General features: G+C 43.9%; 1 protein-coding gene across 1 annotated transcript in view; it reads right to left on the bottom strand.

Moving 5' to 3' along the window:
* Positions 1-23,667, bottom strand: part of ntsr1 (neurotensin receptor 1 (high affinity)) — a 31,175-nt gene extending 7,508 nt beyond the window's left edge. Inside the window, exons 1-2 of the mRNA XM_069888160.1 lie at positions 22,998-23,667; positions 6,958-7,159 (exon numbers count right to left, since the gene is read on the bottom strand). Of these exons, the coding sequence (XP_069744261.1) occupies positions 6,958-7,159; positions 22,998-23,663 (868 nt within the window). The 5' untranslated portion in view covers positions 23,664-23,667. The remainder of the gene's footprint in view (positions 1-6,957; positions 7,160-22,997) is intronic.
* Between the last annotated feature and the right edge of the window lie 450 nt (positions 23,668-24,117).

Genomic DNA, 24,117 nt, shown 5'->3' on the forward strand with positions numbered 1-24,117 from the left:
ATGGCAATATACTCTATCATAGAAATGGTCTGTTGCTCGCTGTGTAAAACTTTGGGCTGATTTAGTGTTAATTGTATTCAGAGAACATGAAGGTAGTCTGGTGTGATTTTTATCCAATTTAAAAATCAGGTTGGATGCACAATAGTAATTATTTTACTTTATTTAAATTCATGTTTTCAAATAAATTTGTTGAACGAGAAGTGATTTGGATTATTCTATCAACATTATAAGTGGTGTATAATACCAGGTTCGTCCATTTTTTTTCATTCGGAACAGCCTAATGTTAGAACTGAACACAGGCCAAGAAATAGTGGAGAACTGAGAAGAGATATGTTTATTCAAAGTATACTGGGAAGATGGAATGCACTGTCTCAAGGAACATTGATGTTAATATTTTAGACCTTGTGTGAAGCAAAGCCAAATAAAGAGACTTAGTTGGAGCAGAAATAAGGCATAGAATTTTAGGCTGAATGGCCTGTTTCTGAGTTGTGAACACCTTATGAATTAATAACTTTGGAGAAGAGATTTTCCCTTAAGGTTCAACAATATTGTGCAATAAAGCAAGTTTTTACATACCCCAATCTTGCAGCACAGATGTTTGCTCCTTCAGTTTAAAAAAAAAATAAATTTAGACATGCAACAGGGTAACAGGTACTTCCAGCCCACTAGCCCATGCCATCCAAATACCCCAATTAAATTACAATCCCCAAATGTTTTTTGAATGAATAGAACATTTTGCTCACATGAACAACAATGTTTCTCACCAGTGTCAGTTCGTCCATATTATGAAAGCCAGAATGAATCTCTATAAGCATTGATATTTTATGAACTGGTAGGAATGTTGGAAGAACATAATAAGTACAAAATAAGTACAAAAGGAATAGAAGATAGAGTAGGTGAATGGGTATTCACTCAGGGGTAGAGATTATCAGATGGGCAGTAGATAAGCAACAACAATGAGTCGAACTACAGAGGAGAGGAGAGGTAGAAAATTTCATAAAATGGTCTGAGAGAAACAACCTGAGTTTGAATGACAAGACAAAGAAGATGATCGTGGATTTCAGAAGGACCACAAACGATCCACAAATCTATAATTAAGAGAGTGGAGAACAATAAGTTCCTTGGAGTTCACTTAAATTGTGGGATACTCAACATTTCCTCACTTGTCAGGAAGATGCAACAGTGACTGTACTTTTCCTGAGAAGACTGAAGTAGTCAAAGCTACCATCCACCATCATGTTAATCTTCTATGGGAGCTCTATCGAAAGCATCCTGGCCAGCTGCATCACAGTATGGCATGATTGGTGCAGAGAAATGGATGAGAGGTCAATCCACGGGACCATAAGAGTGGCAGAAAGGATCACTGGAGTCTCCCTCCCCACTCCCCTCCACACCCCCCCTCCATCCACTGACATGATTATTGTCTGAAGAGGGAGTGCAAAATCATTGAGGACCCCTTCCATCCTGCACAGAACATCGTTCAGCTGCTCCCACTGGGGAAGAGATACAGGAGTACCAGAGCCAGCACCACCAGGCTGAGGAACAGCTTCTTCTTGCGGGCAGTGAGAATGCTGAACGACCAAAGGAACTGCTCACACTAACCATCCGAGACACTCATATTCATGAAATAATAGTTATTTGTATTTATTTTAATAATGGAATACTGCATATGAATTACTTGTCTGTATGTGTGTTATGTCTGGTGGTATGCTTGCATGTTTTGCACCGAGGACCGGAGAACCCTGTTTCATTGGGTTGCATTTATGCAGATAACAATAAACTTGATTTGACTTGAAGATTCATGAATATTCTCAATCATCCTTGAAAAACTGCAGTGTTCCTACAGATTCATAGAAACATAAGGATGGGAGTATCCAGTAATCAGTACCATCATGGCTGAGCTTTTACCTCAGGGCCAGTCTCCTGCATTAATCCTACATCCCTTACTTTGAACGTCTATTGATCTCTTGCTTCAGAGTTACTTTTAGAACTGCCTACCACAGAAGGTTGTTGATGCCAGTTCATTGGACGTTTCAAAAGGAAATTGGATCTGGTCCTTATGGCTAAAGGGATCAAGGGGTATGTAGAGAATGCAGGAATAGGAGACTGAGGTTGAAAGATCAGCCATGATTGTACCTGCGAGCAGGGTTCAAAGAGTTTCAGCTGGACACACATGGAATCTTAACCATGTGGGTGTGGAAGATCATACTAACAATGTGGGAGCTTGTTGGGTGCACCTGTTGGGTGCATGGTTTATTGTGTACCTGCCCAACAACAAGGACAGAAGGAGGTGACCCACAGGTAGGGAAGGGACCCTGGGGTCAGTTTATCAAATCATTGGGGGGACCGATGATCGTCAGGGGTTCGGCTGGCAAGCCATGTCATGCCAGTCGTTTGGATCAACAGGTTGGACCCCCACAGAGAGAAGATGGGGCACCATGTGGTCTCCCACCTAGAGATACTGAGGCTTCGTGAAGCCAGGGGGAGTTGTGGGGAGGGGCCCTATGGTAACTGATATCCCTACTTAGGCACTAGTGGGGTAATATGTCCGAGTTAAGCAGTCAGGGTGCCCAGAAAGATAAGGAGATAAAATCCCTGCAAAATGACTGTTGAGAACTACAAGAGGCAGTGCAGGTTGCCCAAGGGCAAGTGACCAACTTAGAAATTAAAACCATGGAGGCAGCTTCCAAGTTGATTGAAATACAGGAGCAGCATGAAGCTCGCTGATCTGACGTGCAGCTTGACTAAGAAAAAGTCGGAGCCATTGTCCAGTGGGGGGGAGGATTTCGACATATTGGAGGACGGATATGTGTGGATTGATGGTGATAACTATGAGGAAACTGAGTCCCACAACACATGTCCTCCTCCTTGTGTGACGAAGCCTCTGGAAGCCCAGTGACCAAACCTGCCAAGAGGACATCCTGCCGACCCTCCAAAATAGGAAGATAGCTGAAAATGTGGGGACCTTAGTTGGGCATGTATACAGTTCCTATGAGATAATGGAGTCCCGAGACTACTTTGTTAAGAAGCCAACCGGGCAAGGGGACTGATACCACCAGAGGCCAGGCAAACACCTAACCATGCCACTTCTTAAGGTGGGAGACGAAGGGGCCCCTAATTTCCTTCTCTCTCATCGGGAAGCGAGTGCCATGGATGGTCTGTTTGATCAACAAACATTGGCAATGCCTTGTGGGTGCTGAGTTCTAGACACCTAAGTTAAGGAAGACAATCTCTCTGCGTTTACTATGTAAAAATATTGTATTTGTGAATGAGAGTGGTTTAGTCTACTCGATGTTGCCATGCACAAGTCAACAGCATCCCAGGAATTATTCCTGTAAACCTTTACACTCCCCTCAATTGCATGTATATTCTTCTTTAGGCCGAGAGATCAGACAGTATTCTATAAACAGTTTCCATAACCATATAACCATATAACCATATAACCATTTACAGCACGGAAGCAGGCCATGTCGGCCCTTCAAGTCCGTACCAGTTCACTTGAATAACTCCACTAGCTCCTCCGCAAACTCCTGAGGAAGCAGAGGCTTTCTTCATGATGCCATTGTCGTGTATCTCAAAAATTTTACTAAGATGGATCTTGATTTTTGATATGCCTGTGGTTTGGAGCTAATCACCAGATCCTTTTATAATTGGAGCAAAATATCTTTACATTTATATTCAAATCCTCTTGCAATAATAATTACTACATCACTGGCCCTCCTAATTGCTTGCTGTTCTTTTTGCAAGTTGTTTATAAGAATGTCCACACCAATACTATTAAAGAAATATTCCATCTTTACATTTTTTTTACAAAAGTGGTTGACCTCACATTTTTTCATATTATATTTGTCTGCTATATTTTCACTTCATTATTTAAACAGTCTACATTGCTGGAAGGTTCTCTGCGTCCTCCTCAAAGCCTTCACTAACACCTTCCTTTGTGTCATCTGAAAGTTGGACGTATTAGACTTGATCAGTCAACTTAGGAAGATGACTGATTCACTCATTCCATGAGTGGCATCTTTCAAATCCACAGGATGCAAGGAATTGTGATTACTTCAGGCAAGAATGGCATGAATGAGAGAAGCTTGGCTTCATGTTTTCCCAGTGCTTTATTGGATGACTCTCTCCCCCCCCTCTCCCCCCCCCTCTCCCCCCTCTCTCCCCCTCTCTCCCCCTCTCCCCCCCTCTCCCCCCCTCTCCCCCCCTCTCCCCCCCTTTATTGGATTACCTTTTGTAGTGGAACATGAAAGTCTGCGGGACGCTGTGATTGTAGAAAAAACACAGCTGCTGGAGGACCTTAGCTAGTCTCGCAATTGTCCGTAGGAGGTAAAAAACTACAAGACTGGTCGTGTTCCTCTAGCATCTCTGTGTTTTTTCAACTCTTTGAATGATGCTTTAAGAAGACAATGGTGAAAAGATTTAAAAACGTAATATAACGTAGCCTATAAAATAATATGTTCTATATATTGGATCATGTGAAGGTGTTAGAGATCAAGTTTAATTTGGTGTCGTGTTCAATGCAGACATTGTGGGCCAAAGGAATTGTTTTTTTTCTGTTTCTTTATCAGAAATCTACGCTCAGAACCTATATTTTTTTGACCCATCTGGAATGATCACAGGACAGTTGAAAAGTATTCATAGATGCCATCAGCTGCATTTGTGAATATTGCATTATTTGATTGGATTTCAAAGGCTTGGTGTCCACTAGTGATCAACCCTCCCCCTCCCCCCTTTGTCCTTTTCGCGTGTTTCGTTGATCCAAAGCAACAATTACTTTCAGTCCATGACTCCTGATGGATGAAAGGACTCCACATGGCAAAAGTATATAAAACCTCTTCAGTTTTAATCTGCTTTGAACTTAGATCAAGGGAGAATATGAGAATGTAAGAATGTAAGTGAGGTTATGATGTGGCTCCACTTTTTCCCTGAATCAGGAATTCAAAACAGTTACAGCAAATAGTAGCAGTATTTGATCAAGGTTTGACCCTGTGAAAAAATGCCATGTGAAATGTGATTTCTAAGTAAGTCCGACTTGAAAATTTAACTTTGTTCCTCTTTCCACAGATGACCCCTAAATACCAGTATGTTTCCTGTATTACATCGGATAAGAACCTTCTATTTTGTGTGATATTAGCTGGCAGTAACCTCTAAAGGAACATTTTGGAATGATAATCCTAGTTAATGAACTGACTGAAAACAAAGTCAACAGCCTAGGTTTATAATGACAAGATAGCAGCAAATAAAGCATGTTACAAGTAGCATACCAACTCATCAATATATAAGCAATGCATAGTTTGGAAGGCGAAATGGAAAATGATTTCATCCCTGTTGTTGTGGACAATTTGGGTATAAATCAGCACTTTGATTATCAGAGGCAGGCAAGTCCGCAGTTCGAGGAACGGGTCTCGTCCACTGCTTCACTGCAGACTGTTCATACACAAGCATTAGCCCCAATTGTAGGCCTTTAGTACAAGGGGGATGAAGTATTAGACGAAGGAAGCTTTGCTGCATTTCGACAAAGTTTTGATAAGACTGCACTTGCAATCCTGTGCATCATTTTGTCTGCCTTCAAGGAGGCAAAGCAAAGATCAACTGGCATGAAGCAGTGCCGCATGTGGAAAAATTGAACTGGATAGACCCACTTTCTACATTTTAGATGAGTGAAAAGTGATCTTATTGAAAAATACACGATTCTGCAGGGATTAGATGGAACAGATGCTACTAGGATATTTCTCCTCAACGAGTAGTCTAGAACAATGGGATGGAGTTCCAGGTTGGAGGTGGGCATTTTAGACCAGCCATTTTCAACGTTCTTTTGGCATTGCTCAAAGTTTATGGGCCCACTTCCCTGTGAAGAAGTAATTTAATTGGTTTCTTCTGTACTTCTCTCCTATTGACTAAAATAAAATATTAAAATATATTTATTGATGGCAGCTCCACAACTTCTCCCCACAATGCTTAATCCATTCAGTTTCCATGCCTCCTATACAATTTGGGTCCCCCTTATTAAGGATTTCAGTCTGTGGCACCCAGGTAGGCATATGTTCCTCGTTGAGAATAGCAATTTTAGACTGAGTTGAGGTGGGAATTCTTTTCTGCAGGGTTGTGAAATTTTGAAATTCTCCACCCTCGTGATTGTGGACGCTGAAAAACCAAGTTTATTCGCAACCAAGAGAGATCCTGGAGTTGTTGGAAAATCAAGTTCTGGGCATCAGACACGAGTGGAGTTGAGGTCAAAGAACAGATTCATCATGTTTTTTATTAACTGGAGGAGATAGTTTCAGGGAAGCATGGCTGCCTCCTGCTTTTATTTCTGATGTTCCTTTCTCTGTTGTGGGATGGAGTCTGAGACCTTGAGGTACCTCGCCTCTTCACCTTTCCTCTTCAGCAAAACTCCTATTACCCAGGATCTCTGCCATTCATAGAAACAGACTGCTTGCTTTGTCACACCATTAAAATTAGAACTGGGCTTCTCCTGCACATAACATTATAATATGCCCTCTAAACGGCCTCACCTGACACTCCTGTAAAACCAATTTGGCATCAGCTGCAAGCACTAGCAATACAAGTCATCAGAATTTTCTATTCAAATGTGTTGTATCAGGATATTTCAATTGTTGTTCATTACTTTTGCAGAGAAAGTATTTCCAAGGCATTTCTCACTTTACTGACAGGACATGGCCTCTGGTTTTTTGCCCAATCAGAGTGTCTTGTCTGAAGAATGGTGGAAACCCACTGGCACAGAGCATCTAGGATTTAGTAAGAGCGGTGATTGACTGGATAACACTACGAGGACATTTCCGGTGTCATTTGCCAAGCAGCGCACCCTTGAGTTGCCTGGAGAAACCCAACTGTTCACATATTGTCAGAGAGCTATAGGGGAATGGAGTCTTGCTCCGGAATCAAGTCTGATCTAAGGAATGCATTAGTAAATAACAAAGGCATGATACATACTGAGGACTTTGATCCCATGTCGAAGTGATTGGATCCGGTTTGGCTCCACCGAAATGCTCAGTGCGCTTGGATGTCCCTCGATACTGCACACCTGGCTGTCTTGAGCTGCATGCTTCAAGGTTGCTATTAGTTGATTGGCAATGATTGTGTTCAAGACCGAGATCATTACCAGGGGTATGACAAACGAAAGGAATGTATTCACCTGCATGTAAGACAAATAGATGCAGCTATAATATTATTACCAATATGCACTTTCTGAGATTGCACTGGGATCAATGTCAGTGTTGTATTTTGGAATTGCACTCAAGTTTATAGTTAGGACAAGGACACATCAGTTACCTTTGTGAAGATTTCTACTAACTGCCTGTCATATGAAAAGATGCCTCCCCTCTCAACCTCAAATGCCCATGTTACTCCTCTTTTAGAAAGGGCTGAATTAATCTGCAGGCCTCAGGGTACTAATATCCCTGGCCTGCAGCTCTTCCCATTTTGAAATCAGACAGACTTGTAATTCTCACACTTCGCAGTTGATACCTCCTGAGCTCAGAAAACCTGGGAAGAGAATTGCCAGCTGTTCCACTCCAAACAGCTGACATTTCTTTGTGTTAGTAGAACCAAGAGTGGGATTTCACACGAACTGTGGAATCCAGAACTTGCTGGGTGCTCATTGCCATGAAGTCTACAAGCTCGCTGCAATTTTGCACTCTCATTGACTTTGCATAAGTTAAATCAGGTTAAATCTCCATGCACGGAACGAGTGAGCAGGTAAATATAATGGACAACACTATAGAGAGGCCCTGGCCCTAACTCTGACTAATTTTGATTCACCAGAGTTGTGCAGAGCAGAATTTGATTTGGCATTATTGGGCTGTTATGCTGCCTTAGATTTTCCTTACCACTGCCTGAAAGAAGACCTGATCCACTTTGTGTCACCTTTTAGCATTGAATCACCACTTTACAAACTAACTATCTGTTTAAATGTCCTATCACAGCTACATTAATCCTGAGTAACATGCTGACACTTTAAACTACAGAGTGAAAACAAACATAAAATTGATAATTACAAAAGCTAAATTGGAAAAGTAACTTCCAAGAAACTAATGAGACTGAATTTTATTGAATGTACCTGTCGAGCGAGTCGAAAGAGCCAAAGACTTGTTGATCCAAACCAAGGTTTTTATTAATTAAAAGACTGGAGCATATCACATGTAGGTCAACCAGTCCAGAATGACCTGGTCTGGCTAGGAGCAATCCTTTAAGACCTGCCAGAACGTGTGGCTACACTCTCAGCCAATCACAGTCATCCTACACTACAATCTGTACATATACACATTGGTGATAGAATCTGTACTATCAAATTCACTCCTTCTTTGAGAACTGACCCCGGGGTGGATGGAGGGCTGTAAAAAAAAGAAAAAAAAAAGGTCCCGGTGGAGGTTAGGGGCTGTACTGGTCAGGGGGCCTGACCATCCGGTGTGACCGCCGTGGTGTCGGGATTGGGGTCGCTGGAGTCATGTCACCGGCAGGCTCGTAGGGTGTGGCCACTGCTTCGCTCAATTCCCCAATGGCGTTGTCGACAGTCTGGCCAGAGCTGGTGGGGTGGTGCTGGTCCCTCTGTTCAAGCACATGACCTGGGGGAGAAGGAATTGGGGGAGATTGGGTTGAAGGCACTACTGAGCCTGATCCGGCTTGGGCTAGGTCCCTTACCGAGACTATGTCCTCCCGCCCGTCCGGGTACTCAATGCAGGCATAATATGGGTTCGCATGGAGCAGAGTCACTCGGTCAACCAAAGGGTCATTCTTTGTGTACCGGATGTGGCGTTGTAGGAGGACCGGCCCGGGAACCGTGATCTACGTCGGTATGGTTGTTCCCGATTCGGATTTCCCCGGGAAAGAGAACATCCTTTCATGGGGGGTGGCATTGGTCGCGGTGCATAGGAGGGTGCGGATGGAATGTAGGGCACTAGTGAGCACGTCCTGCCACCGAGAGGTGGTGAGATCTTTGGATCAGAGGGCGAGCGTAACCGCTTTCCAGATGGTGGCCATTATGCAGTGACAGACTACAGCAAAGTGGCCATTTTTAAGGCACTTCTGGCACTTGGCTTTTCTCACCGGGCACTTGTACTTGTGCCTCCTGCAGAAATAACACTTTGGGGTTGCATCGGGCAGCGAAGCAGCAGCTGACAGGCCGTTGGTGTGCCAGAGGGTAGGAGGGTAGAGGGAGGGCATCCTACTCACATCAGAGTGTGGGGTCCAGCCCCGAGAGTACACGTCTATACTTAAGACCACACCCTCCATTGTCTCTGCGATCCAGATCACGTCCTCTAGGTTTTCTCCCCCGTGCTCTAGCAGGCGCTGTCTCACCTCATCCGATCAAACCCCGGCCACATAGGCATCCCGAATCAGATCGTCTGTGGTCTCCACAGCAGTTCTGTCTGTGCAGGCACAGTCCCTGCCCATTGCCCTTAGTACCTGAATATAAGCTCTACAGGACTCACCGGGCTGTTGCCTCCTTGTAGCAAGTTTGTACTGAGCATAGACCCTGTTCCTCGGTCGCTCGTAGAGCCCTTTCAGCACCTTCATGACTGCGGCGTAAGTGGTCGCGTCCTGAATACTCTGGTAGACTCTTGGGGACACCATAGTCATCAATATTAGTAGTCGATGGCTGTCCTCTATCATGACAGGGTCAGAGAGCTGTAACTATGTTTCAAAGCAACTCACCCAGTGCTTAAAGTCATTCGAGGCTGTAGCTGTCTGTGGGTCGATGTCAAGGCATTCCAGCCGTAGCATACGCTCCATCCCTTCAAAACTTTTTAGCTAATAAAATTGTAGAGCGCGTCGAAAGAACCAAAGACTTGTTGATCCAAACCAAGGCTTTTATTAACTAAAAGACTGGAGCACATCACAAGTAGGTCGACCAGTCCAGAATGACCTGGTCTGGCTAGGAGCAATCCTTTAAGACCTGCCAGTAGTGTGGCTACACTCTCAGCCAATCACAGTCATCCTACACTACCATTGGTGATAGAATCTGTACTATTACAATACCAAACATTAACAGCTAAAAGAACTATATGATTATTACAGCAGATTTATAAGCCCACACTTACTGTACAAATCACTACTGAGATTCAGATTAATTTGAAAAGTAAACTGCAAAGATGTAAAATATTGCACAAACTACTTCCTGCAAGGAGTGGTTAGAACAATATATTATGAGAACGATAGATATTACTACATTAATCAGTGATTATCTTGGACCTTTACGATGTTTAGGGTGGAAAGGGTTGCAATTTTCAGTGGCCAAACAGTTAAATAAAATGGCTTTTATATCTCTGTGTGGGGAAGGAAATTAAAAGCAGATGGTTTACTATTATCAAATTATCTTCGAATCTCTTTGCACTGCTGTAACCAAGAAAATCCTATTAATGATGTATAATATACAGCATTAATTGCCGCTGAGAATAGCAAAGGCCTAAACAGGAAACAAATTCTGATTTTATCTGCTATTCCCTAGTTAAAACAACCTAATTAATTCCAATTTATTCTATATTGCATCGCTTGAATTAATTAAATCTAAGTTTCAAGCTGGGAAAGAATCTCTTCAGATATTTGAGATAAAGTTACTTTATCATCCTTTCACTTTATGTTCTATTTACCTGTTTAGAATTTCACAGGAATACTATTCATTGATGGATCTTAACATCCAGCATTCAGAGATACTGGTGACTCAATTAAATAGACAGGTGAAATGTTAAAAGTTCCCGATAATAGTTAAAACATCGAAGACCAGAGTAATCAAACCGCAACTACAATCATCAGTCATATAATTTTAAGTCCTTTTAAGGTGTCTGTACATTGCATCCTTTGTGACAAACATAATTTTAGAAAGAAACCAAAGGAGAGAACTAATAACCGGTAAACCAGTAACAAAACATATCACTTCATCAGAATCCAGTGAGGAATGATTGTTTAAAGAAAGAGCAGGAAAATAGCTTTGGAAATGACTCTTTCATGGAGAATGTGATTGAGTGTTTGATAAAGAAGATTTCTTCTGCAAGGTAAATGGCATCTATTAACTGAACTGTGGCAACTATGCTAAATTCTAGCAACTCAGGAAGATATTACAGTCACTTTGACAATATTAATCATAGATATTGATGCAGAAGGTGTTCTCGGATGAAAAATAGGATTGGACAAGTATGTTATAGAGAAACAGATTTCTCTTTGCTGAGATGATCTCTTCAGAAAATATTCTATGAATGAGAAGAGAAGATTAGTAAATCAAGATTTTTGTTTCTTCTCTGACAACCTTTACAGCGCATTCATCCGTTGGCTCCACAAGTAAAATACATTTGGCTCTTTAATCTGTATGAAACCAAGAAATGCATTTATCAGACGTCTCTTCCACTCATTTCATGCATCTGAAATCAAGTAACATCAAACTGGGCTCAACTAACTGTTACAAAACACAGAAATGACCAATAATCTTTCAACATTGTACAAAATATTATTATTGTCGTCCTGGGCACTGGTGAGAACTCCTGCTTTGACAGCCACCTGAAACGTAAATTTAACAGATCTGTAGATAGGTGTCCCGTTGCAATTTCACGTATATCCAGGTATGTGGATCAACATTTCCTTCACATTAGCATATTAAAACATTCATCCCACTCCAGCCACACTTTTCTTCACCTCCATCCCATCAGAAAGAAACTTCACAAGTATGAGATCACCAGATTCAAGGACAGTTTCTTTCCTGCCACTATCCAACTCGTCCAGAACCGTAAAATGGTGTTGCCGTTGCTCCATGCCAACTAATCCCTCTCTGTAACTTTGCCCTTTTGTACTGTCTTACTCATTGTACTATGTATGAACTCAATCAATGAATTTATGTTATGAATATTTAATATTTGTAACTTGCTGTAATGCACAGATTTAGTCATTTCAAATTATTACACCTCTTTTCTCATACTCCATTCAAAAAATAAATAAGATAATCTGAGGTGTAAAGGGAGATATTCAAATGCCAGCAGCTGCTTGAGTATTGAACAAAAACCAAGCCACTGGAGGGATTCCAAGTGTTAAGCAGCATCTGTGGAAGCAAAGGGACAATTGATTTTTTAAGGGTTGAGACTCTACATTATCACTGCAGCTTTAAAGGAGAGATAGCCAGTATGAAGGGGTGAGGCAGGAGCTGGCAGATGATATGTGAGATGGGGCTGATGGACAGATGGAAGCAGGTGGGAGGGAAGGGTGGAGATAGCAGCAGATTGATGCCTATCACTCACACACTCAACCTACTGGATCTCCTATTCCTTCCCTCTACTGGTCTCATGGGTCCAGCGACAATTCCTTACATGGATTCACTCACTGTGCTCCTTTCTTATATAATTCCCTAATCTGCTACCCAGGTTGTCTCCACATTACCACTACCATTATCTTCATCTTTTCCTCCCCCACTTGCCTCCATCCAACCATTAACACCTCTTCACCTGTATCCACCTATAACCTGCCAGGTCCTGCTTCACTTCCCCCCCCCCCCAATCTCTTTATACCAGTTATCTCCCCTTCACTCTCTTAGTCCCTGATGCAGTGACTCAACTCCTTTCCCTCCACAGCTGCTGCCTGACCATCCAAATTCCTCCAGCAGCTTGATTTCTTCTGTGAGCACATTTTAAGTCAAATGCGTTATCATCTGATTGTGCAAGTACAAGCTAATGAAACAGTGTTCTCCAGTCCTCAGTGCAAAGCATGTAGATACACAACCAGATATTACACCCAGTCAGACAAACAATACTATGTAGAAAAATACTTGTATATCTTTTCTTTGGCTTGGCTTCGCGGATGAAGATTTATGGAGGGGGTAAAAAGTCCACGTCAGCTGCAGGCTCGTTTGTGGCTGACAAGTCCGATGCGGGACAGGCAGACACGATTGCAGCGGTTGCAGGGGAAAATTGGTGGGTTGGGGTTGGGTGTTGGGTTTTTCCTCCTTTGTCTTTTGTCAGTGAGGTGGGCTCTGCGGTCTTCTTCAAAGGAGGTTGCTGCCCGCCAAACTGTGAGGCGCTAAGATGCACGGTTTGAGGCGTTATCAGCCCACTGGCGGTGGTCAATGTGGCAGGCACCAAGAGATTTCTTTAGGCAGTCCTTGTACCTTTTCTTTGGTGCACCTCTGTCACGGTGGCCAGTGGAGAGCTCGCCATATAACACGATCTTGGGAAGGCGATGGTCCTCCATTCTGGAGACGTGACCCATCCAGCGCAGCTGGATCTTCAGCAGCGTGGACTCGATGCTGTCAACCTCTGCCATCTCGAGTACTTCGACGTTAGGGGTGTAAGCGCTCCAAGGGATGTTGAGGATGGAGCGGAGACAACGCTGGTGGAAGCGTTCTAGGAGCCGTAGGTGGTGCCGGTAGAGGACCCATGATTCGGAGCCGAACAGGAGTGTGGGTATGACAACAGCTCTGTATACGCTTATCTTTGTGAGGTTTTTCAGTTGGTTGTTTTTCCAGACTCTTTTGTGTAGTCTTCCAAAGGCGCTATTTGCCTTGGCGAGTCTGTTGTCTATCTCATTGTCGATCCTTGCATCTGATGAAATGGTGCAGCCGAGATAGGTAAACTGGTTGACCGTTTTGAGTTTTGTGTGCCCGATGGAGATGTGGGGGGGCTGGTAGTCATGGTGGGGAGCTGGCTGATGGAGGACCTCAGTTTTCTTCAGGCTGACTTCCAGGCCAAACATTTTGGCAGTTTCCGCAAAGCAGGACGTCAAGCGCTGAAGAGCTGGCTCTGAATGGGCAACTAAAGCGGCATCATCTGCAAAGAGTAGTTCACGGACAAGTTTCTCTTGTGTCTTGGTGTGAGCTTGCAGGCGCCTCAGATTGAAGAGACTGCCATCCGTGCGGTACCGGATGTAAACAGCGTCTTCATTGTTGGGGTCTTTCATGGCTTGGTTCAGCATCATGCTGAAGAAGATTGAAAAGAGGGTTGGTGCGAGAACGCAGCCTTGCTTCACGCCATTGTTAATGGAGAAGGGTTCAGAGAGCTCATTGCTGTATCTGACCCGACCTTGTTGGTTTTCGTGCAGTTGGATAATCATGTTGAGGAACTTTGGGGGACATCCGATGCGCTCTAGTATTTGCCAAAGCCCTTTCCTGCTCACGGTGTCGAAGGCTTTGGTGAGGTCAACAAAGGTGATGTAGAGTCCTTTGTTTTGTTCTCTGCACTTTTCTTGGAGCTGTCTGAGGGCAAAGACCATGTCAGTGGTTCCTCTGTTTGCGCGAAAGCCGCACTGTGATTCTGGGAGAATATTCTCGGCGACACTAGGTATTATTCTATTTAGTAGAATCCTAGCGAAGATTTTGCCTGCAATGGAGAGCAACGTGATTCCCCTGTAGTTTGAGCAGTCTGATTTCTCGCCTTTGTTTTTGTACAGGGTGATGATGGTGGCATCACAAAGATCCTGAGGCAGTTTACCTTGGTCCCAACAAAGCTTGAAAAACTCATGCAGTTTGGCATGCAGAGTTTTGCCGCCAGCCTTCCAGACTTCTGGGGGGGATTCCATCCATACCTGCTGCTTTGCCACTTTTCAGTTGTTCGATTGCCTTATATGTCTCATCCAGGGTGGGAACCTCATCCAGCTCTAGCCTTAGGGGCTGTTGAGGGAGCTGGAGCAGGGCGGAATCTTGGAATGAGCGGTTGGCACTGAAAAGAGATTGGAAGTGTTCTGACCATCGGTTGAGGATGGAGATCTTGTCGCTGAGGAGGACTTTGCCGTCTGAGCTGCGCAGCGGGCTTTGGACTTGGGGTAAGGGGCCGTACACAGCCTTTAGAGCCTCGTAGAAACCCCTGAAGTCGCCAATGTCCGCGCTGAGCTGGGTTCGTTTGGCGAGGCTAGTCCACCACTCATTTTGGATCTCCCGGAGTTTGCGCTGAAGATGGCTGCATGCGCGACGGAAGGCTTGTTTCTTCTCTGGACAGGACGGCTTTGTAAGGTGAGCCTGGTGGGCAGCTCGCTTCTTTGCCAGCAGCTCCTGGATTTCCTGGCTGTTTTCGTCAAACCAGTCCTTGTTTTTCCTGGAGGAGAAGCCCAGTACCTCTTCAGTGGATTGCAGTATGGTAGTCTTCAACTGATCCCAGAGGGTTTCAGGGGACGGGTCCGTGAGGCGGGTTGCAACGTCGAGCTTTGCTTTGAGGTTTGCCTGGAAGTTTCCTCTCGCTTCGTCTGACTGCAGGTTTCCAACATTGAACCTCTTTCTGGGGGCTTTATTGTTCCTGGGCTTTGGCTTGAAGTGAAGGTTGAGCTTGCAGCGAACCAGCCGGTGGTCAGTGTGGCATTCCGCGCTAGGCATGACCCTGGTGTGGAGCACATCTCGTTTGTCACTTTCTCGCACCAGGATGTAGTCCAGGAGGTGCCAGTGTTTGGATCGGGGATGCATCCAGGTGGTCTTAAGGCTGTCCCTCTGCTGAAAAAGGGTGTTTGTAATGACAAGTCGCTGTTCTGCGCCGAGCTCCAACAGGAGGCGCCCATTGTCGTTGCACTTGCCGACGCCATGCTTGCCCAGGATTCCTGGCCAGGTTTCTGAGTCTTTGCCGACACGAGCGTTGAAGTCGCCCAGGATGACAACCTTGTCGGCTGTAGGGGTACGTTGGATGAGGTTGCGCAGGTCGGTGTAGAACTTGTTCTTTTCTGCTGGTTCCGCCTGGAGGGTTGGAGCATAGACACTGATGAGGGTGATGTGACGCTTGTTTTGAAGTGGGAGTCGCATGGACATGATTCGGTCCGAGAGGCCTGTCGGAAGGTTTTCGAGTTTGGAGGCAATGAAGCTCTTGACCATGAAGCCTACACCAGATAGGCGTCGTTCATCCGAAGGCTTGCCAGACCAGTAGAGTGTGTAGCCCGTGCCGCGTTCTTGGAGGCTGCCTACATCTGCCAGGCGGACTTCACTGAGAGCGGCTATGTCGATGTCAAGTCTGAGGAGTTCATGTGCAATGAGGGCAGACCGACGTTCAGGTCAGTGGCTGTCAGCCTTGTCTAGCATGGTTCTGATGTTCCAGCATGCTAGCTTGAGTTTGTGAGCATCTTTTGAGGGGGAGGACGTGGAGGGGGAGGACGTGGAGGGGGAGGACGTGGAGGGGGAGGACGTGGAGGGGGAGGACGTGGAGGGGGAGGATGTGGAGGGGGAGGACGTGGACCTGTCCTCGGGCCTGCGCAAAGGAGCATTTAGGTGGAGTGCAGTGCGCGCAGTACTGGCCCCACCCTTTACACCCATGGTTCGTGTGCCGTGGCCAAGCAAGCTGGGACGTGGCAGTGAGGTCCTTGGGTCGTAGGTTTTATATCGGAGTGGCCTTCTCCTATGCAGGTTTCTTACCCGGGCTGGAGGGGCCTGCCTCCCCTCCTAGGTCGGTCCATAAATGTTTAGTTACTATGAGAGTCTCTGACGGTTAATGTGAGCAGCTCCTTTGGTCACTGCCCGTGGGAAGAAGCTGTTCCTCAGCCTGGTGTCTCTCTTTCATGACAGGAGCAGCTGAAGGATGGTGTGTGTGCAGTGGAAGGGGTCTTCAACAATTCTGCCTGCTGTCTTCAGATAATAATCCCAGTAAATCACGTCCTGGGTGGGGGGAGGGAAGGAGACTCCAGTGATCCTCTCTTCCACTCTTATTGTCCTGTGGATTGACTTCTGATCCATCTCTCTGTCACAAGTGCTCCAGTGGGCCAGGAGGCTCTCGATAGAGCTCCTGTAGAAAGTTGCCATGATGGAGGCTGGCAGCCTTTCCTGCTTCAGTCTTCTCAACAAATGGAGTTGCTGTTCTGCCTTCCTGACAAATGAGGAGACGTTGTGTGTCCAAAACAGGCTATTAGTTAAGTAAACTCCAAGGATCTTGGTGCTCTCCACTCTCTCCAATGTGTAGTGGAGGGTGATTGTTCCTGGCCTTTCTGAAGTCCACGATCATCTCCTTCATCTTGTCTACATTGAGACTCAAGTTGCTATTCTTGGACCATGCGATGAGATTTTCCACCTCTTCTTTGTAGTGCAACTCATTGTTGTTGCTGATGAGGTCAACTACTGTTGTGTCATCCACAAACTTGATGACTCTGTTATAGCTGGAACTGGTGATGCATTTGTGGGTCAGTAGTGTGAACAGGAGTGGGCTGAGCACACATCCCCAAGGTGTGCTGGAGTTCCAGCCTGATGTTCTGGTACTGATGCAGCCAACTGTGATCTTTCTGTTGGGAAGTCCAGAATCCAATGAGAGGGGTGTTGAGTTCTGTAATTCTGGAAATCACTTATGTTCGGGCATCCTCTTGATTTTAAAATGGGTATCAAGTGTATGTCAGGAAGAAGAAACACCATTGTGAATAACATTATTTACTCCGAAGTCGATCATTTCAAAACTGCTCAGCACTGCATCTTCTGGTACTGCACCCAAAGAATAAATTAAATGTCTACTTTCTGTAAGTACAGAACAGATCATGGGACATTTATGATTTCCCTGGACAAAAATTAAGGATTTGGACTTGAAAATAAAGTTGAGCAATAAGAACACCATTATCCTGACAGCTATGTTATTCCATTTGTTTTATGTGAGTTCATGACTCCATGAGATTGTGCAGTGACAGGAATGAAGCCAAGTATTATAAATTCCCTCTTATATATTGATTGTTGGAATATGGAAATGCAAAGTTCTCCTCTGGAGAAAATTACTTATAATCTTATAAAGGAATATAACATGTTCATGGACATTTGGCAGCCTTACTTGAATTATTTAAATACCCAGATAGTTTAGTCTATTTATTAAATATTTTATAGTTAATTTTCATCCCTTATTAGTAATTTAATATAGATTGTATTAAATGTTGATGCCAACTCTTTCCTCTTTTCCTTTTTCTTCTTTCCCCCCTTTGTCCACGGTTTCTTTTCCTTTCTCTTCAGGTACGGATGGGTTATTTCTAGGCTTAATGTGCATTTTAAGCTAACGATTTTTTTGGTATATATTCGTTTATACATTCATTGAGTCACGTGTGCATGTGTGTAAAAAAATATACATATTCTTTTCTTACAAATTAAATAAAATATAAGTTTTAAAACATTCCTCACAACTTGTTGCCTATATTCTGTATCTTGACAATGATGCAGTTAGGCAATATTTTGATAGGATATTTGGGAACACATAATGCTCTATAGTTTTGATCTTCTTCAAAACAAATTTTCTGGAAATATTTTGGGTTTATTTCCCAAAATTAGATCCAAATGAAATATATAATTGTTGCGCTTGGCATCTCTGACTAGTTGGACAGCTCATACTATACCATTATGTTCATTTCTTTAATTGAGTGAATTTTATATTTTGTTTCTAGACTTGCTTTTGCAAGTGTTTGAAGTTGAACGAATGTAAAGTGAACATTGGCTAAAAAGGAAATACCTACGGTGTGTGAAAAAGTCTGGAAATAAAACTTTAAAAAAGGTATATTTCCCAAATTTACATATTTGCAAAACATTGTTTTGGTAATGGACATGCTATCCTTCAAATATCCATCTTTGTTTTAATTATTAATAGCTTATGCAGCATAAATAACACTGCAACCTTTTTCGCAGGGTAAAAATGTCAAGTGTTTAAAGTGGAGAGGAGAGTTTAAAGGAGAAGTGCAGGTTAAGTCTTTACATGGAGGGTAGTGGGTGCCTGGAACTGGCTGGCAGGGATAGTGAAGGAAGTAGACACGAAAGTGGCTTCTGGAAAGACAGATGAATAGCAGTTAGGAATGGAAGGATATGTGCAAGCAACAGGTTTTTAGGTTAATGGAGGTATTCTGGGCCCAAGGGCCTGTTCTTATGTTCTACTGTTATACAATAGCCAATACTGTACAACAGTCACTATTATATTGCATCTATTATTAAAATATATATTAAACTGAATGATATTTTTAAAATAATACTTGGGTTTAAAGAGTCAATCTCTTTCAAGAACTGTTTACTTCAAGGTATATCCATTATCTTCTCCTACACCACTGCCATGGTTTATCAAACAATCAGATTTTCTCTCTGGAGTTATAGTCTTCCATCTCAAATCTCATCACAAACATGAGATAATTTGAAATTCAACTATTTTCTCTTAGTGATTAAAATGCATAATGTGCTTTGATTTCAGGGAGATTCTCTAAGAGGTTCTTTCAGAACATCTGCTTGTTTACATCTATAATTTCCATTTCCATGTAGCTCATTGAAAGCCACAACAATATTTTGCAAAAGGTGAAAGTGTTGGGCCGAACCTTCTTTTGATTTGTTGATTATAATATACAGCATTCCTATCAGCAGAGTTAGCTTTCTCCTCGAACACACAAGACATGGAAGGACTTGAATAAACGAACCTCTAACTTAGTTGCAATAGTTCTGGAAAAAAAGGCTCTTCAGCTGTGTCAATGTTTCTCAGTTTATGATCAAAGAATGAAAAGTAAAAAATATCTGGTACAAGTCACACCACCCTGGAATTACCCACAGTTACTGGCTTTATGGATCGAGAGATGGATCGACCATCACTCTTCTATTATTTGGGAGATATCAGTGAGGGTCAATTTAAGAAAAGCACCCTCAAAATCCTTTCTTGAATGCCTAAAAAAAATCATACAAATACATAGAAATCAATAATTTTGTGTAACACTAACACTCCTATTTTCTCCTGGCAAATGGAAATGTCTGTCTGTTACAAGAATTTGTCAACTTCTCCTTTAAAGGATTGCACAGAACAACCCTCATCACTTTTTGATGACCTGTGGCAGTGGATGATGGCTCTAGCAGTGTACATTCTCAGATCTGACTTGGATCTTTTTATTACAGATGATACAACAGTAGTTGGCCTCATCAGTAAGAACACACTTCAGGGAAGAGATGGAAAATCTCATTATATGGTGCGAGAGTAACATCCTGAGTCTCAACGTGGACAAGATGATCATGGACTTCAAGAGGACAAGGAGCAACCACCCTCCTCTACACATCAACAACTCTGTAGTGGAGAGAATGAAGAGCCCCAAAATCCTTGGAGTTTACTTAACTAGTAACCTAATGTGGACACTCACTTGTCCGGAAGGCACAACAGCGACTGCCCTTCCTGAGAAGACTGGCAAGGCTACTGGCCATCATTATGTTAACCTTCTACAGGAGATCTATTGAGAGTGTTCTGGCCGGCTGCATCACAGTGTGATACGATTGCTGCAGAAAAATGGATCAGAGGTCAATCCACAGGACCATAAGAGTGGATCACTGGAGTTTCCCCGCCCCCGACATGATCTACCAGGATCATTGCCAGGAGAGGTCATGCAAAATCATTGAGGACCGACCGCTTCCACCCAGCACATATCTTTCACCTGTATCTCTTTCGCTGAGCCAGTACCACCAGGCTGAGAAACAGCTTATTCTCATGGGCAATGAGGATGCTAAATGATCAATGCTCACACAAACCATTCGAGACTCTCATATTCATGAAACTATATTTATTTATTTGTATTTATGAATACCTGTCCTGCATATGTATTGTGTGTCTGTATGTGTTATATTTAGTTGTGTGTTTGCATGTTTTTCCACTGAGGACCGGAGAACATTGTTTCCTCAGGTTGTACTTCTGCGATCAGGTGACAAATAAGCTTGACTTGACTTCACATTCAAGTTCTGCCCTTGAAAATATGCCTTGCCTCACTTTTCCTTAATAATTTTGAAACTAAGGACATTTCGATGACAAAAATGCTCTGTCAGAGTAAAAGCATGGGGATATATTGTTTTTAAAAATATATTTAACTGGTCAGTGAGTGAATTGATGCAGGGACAGAGTAGGTTCTTTGTCCTCACTTTCCAAAATATTAATATCACCATTAAATTTATATGATTACAAAATTATTTTCTCAACAAATTAAAATGTACAACTTGACATTTTTGTTCTCTGGAATAGAAAATTTACAGATAATATAAAGGAATACTTTAATGCCCACGTACAATATGTACTGCCTGTCAGCCTAAATCATAAATTCTATCCCTGATCCTTGAGCCCATCAGCTAATGGGAACAGCTTCCTTCTGGAAGTCAAAGAAACCCTTGCTATTTTGTTCAAACACTGGAACACTGTTCTTTCGGAACGGACTGAGCAGAACGCCCAACATGACCTTCTTGTACCCCTTCTACGGAAGAGTTCAAATGCAATGTTAAAAATCCCATTCTGTTTTATGTTCTATGAATAACCCTCAACCACATAGTTAATATTGTCTGCTGAGAACAATTCATCATTGCAGTGCTAAAAATGGAGCCAGCCAAATCAATGTCTGCATGAAACAACACTTAAACAATGAGAACAAGGTGGTAATTTACACAACTTAAATTGGGCAACTTCAAAAGAAATGTAATGCATTTGGATTATATCAGTGTTAAAATTAAACCCCAATTGCATTTTATCTCGTTTAAAATGAGCATGAAGTTGTATCAACTGGTAGAATAAATAATGCATCTGAATACAAGTTCCTTTATTTTCTCCCAAAGAAACGATTAAGATGTATTCATAAAAATGATACTGTTATCATAATTGAAGTTTGCTTTCCTCTATTGAAATTGAAAGTTTAATTAATGGAACTTGCTGATTCTTCAGCATCTCTTTAAAGACATAGCCCCACCGCTAATTATGAAGATGAGGTGAGGAGTACATGTACTGAAGGTTGCATGAATAACTGAAGTGCGTTTATCCATTATACCTCCATGAGCTCTAGGCCTTTGATCTTTGTGGCTTAAGCATAAGATAGAATGAAATATTGGAGGGTTCTCTCAATCCATTTTACAAATTACAGTGCGATATGGAAGGTAAAACCAAATCTTCATCAGATTTATTGTCAGAAGGCACACATGACATCATTTACAGCCCTGAGATTCGTTTTCCTGTAGGCCAAGTAGAATGTTTACTTGTCGGTAATGCAAAAAAAATCTACTCAAGAAAAGATATGTAGTCAAAAGAGAAAAATGTAAACAAGAAGGAAGTGCAAACAAACTGCACTACAGCAAATAAATATTCAATCATAAATAATGTGCAAAGCAAGAGTCCTTAAATGAGTCTCTGATCAAGTTTGTTGTTGGTGGAGGGGTAACAGGTGTTCTTGAACCTGGTGGTGTCAGTCTTGTGGCACCTAGACCTCTTTCCTGATTGACCAGTCTATAAAAAGGGTGAACTGGAAAGGTTAATACTTTTGCAAGTTAGTAGGAAATGGTCAAGATATTCTGCATTAAAGTCAGATTATATGAGATAATCTCGTACTGCAATTTCTACCTTTTGTTGACCCCCCCCCCCCACCACCACCCATGAAGCAGAAAGGTCTCCTATTTTTTTTATCATGCGGTTGGAATGAGCTCGTTGAGGAAATCCCCTCTTATTCAGGGCAGCTCAGTTCGAACGCTGATGGAAGCCGACTCAATCAGGGACTCGGGGGGGGGGGGGGGGGGGGGGAACTGGGGGACGGAAGGAGCTTGCGCAGACCCGATGGGCTGAATGTCCTCTTACCGCGCCTTCATAATCTTTTCAGCCCTCGCTTTCGGCTTCACGGGTCGCCAAATCTTGAGATCTCCCTTCCTGCATCCCTGGTTCCTTCTACCAGCTCACTCGGCCTCCCGTTCCCAACTCATCTCGCCCTTCCCCCCGACACGATGAGACCAGATACAACGATGTCTCCCCTCCCCGTTCACCGTAAAGGAACACTCCAGTTTCAAGAGGCGGTACTCTTGGACGGATTAGCGAGAACATCTTGGGCAAGGGCAGAAAGAATAAACATATACCCCCTGAGTGGGAAAAAAAAGAGGAGCTGGTCAGGCAGAATCCATGGGTGGAGATGGTCAACCAAAGTTGTGGATCAGGACCATGTCCACACGCAGCTTCTCTTTCTGTACTCAAAATCCTAGCATCAGCATTGCATTATACAGAAGTGCCAGAGAAACTCAGCAGGTCACGCCGCTTCTGTCCAGCACTTTTATACATTGCACTGCAACCTGCAGACTTTGCCGCAGTCCTCGTGTTTTCTCTACTCGCCTGGACGACCGTTTTAAGGGTCGATTCGTCCACCACGGCGGTGCAGATCAAGTCATCCGGCTCAGGGACGGCGTTGGCATACTTCTGCCCCATGGTGAAGATCATCGGAGTGGCTAGCACCAAGGACAGCAGCCAGATGAGGGAGATCAGCTTCTTGGTGCGGCTGCTGGACATCAGGGTCTTGGCTTTGAACGGGTGGCAGATGGCCAGGTAGCGCTCGACGCTCAGGCTGCCGATGTTAAGAGCCGTGGCGTAGGTGCAGGCGTCTCGGAGGAAGTAATAACCCCGGCACACGGCGTCGCCGAACGCCCAGGGGTGGTGCACCCAGATGAAGTTGTAGAGCTCGATGGGCATGCAGAGCAGAAGGATGAGGAGATCGGAGAGCGCCAGGTTGGCCAGGTGGTAGTTGACGGTGCCCTGGAGATGCTGAAGGGTCTGCTTCTTCACCAGGGTGTACATGGTGACGAAGTTCCCGAGCGAGCCGAGCACGAAGAGGCCGATGTAGATCAGGGTGACGGCCACTTTGGAATAAATGTCCGTGTTCACATCCAGGTCGCTGCTCGCGGCCTCTCCGAGCCCTGTGCTAGCATTGCCGGGCGACCGAGGGTCCGAATGGCCGCGGTCCCCATCGCCTCGTTCCAAGCTGGAGTTCAATGCAAGGCTCATCCCTCTGCTCCGGGAAGGGTGTGTGTGAGTGTAGGTGTGGGGGGGGTGGGGGGGGGAGTGGGGTCCCTGACTGAAAAGTTGATGTAGCTCCAGCCGAGGGGCGCAATAGCTGGCGTCCAAGCAACCGGTGGCTTTTTATTCCTGAGCTATACCACACCCCTCACATCGAGTCCCGGAGCTGGGAGGGGTGGAGCAGCGCTCCGGCGAACGGGTTCATTCACAAAAAAAAACTGCTCCTGGCCGGAAAAATATGGGGTGGTTAACGGGATAATGGCTCCGATTAATTTCATAGAGTGGAATTTTTCCTCATATCCTTACAACCCCCCCCCCCCACCCCTCTCAACAGATGCCGCCTAACCTCTTGAGTATTTCCTTGTCCCTCCTTCTACAGATGTTCCCTGCCCTGTTGAGTATTTCCTTGTCACCCCCTCTCTCTATACAGATGCTCCCTGCC

Source organism: Narcine bancroftii, chromosome 6 (assembly GCF_036971445.1).
Source record: "Narcine bancroftii isolate sNarBan1 chromosome 6, sNarBan1.hap1, whole genome shotgun sequence".
Lineage (NCBI taxonomy): Eukaryota > Metazoa > Chordata > Chondrichthyes > Torpediniformes > Narcinidae > Narcine > Narcine bancroftii.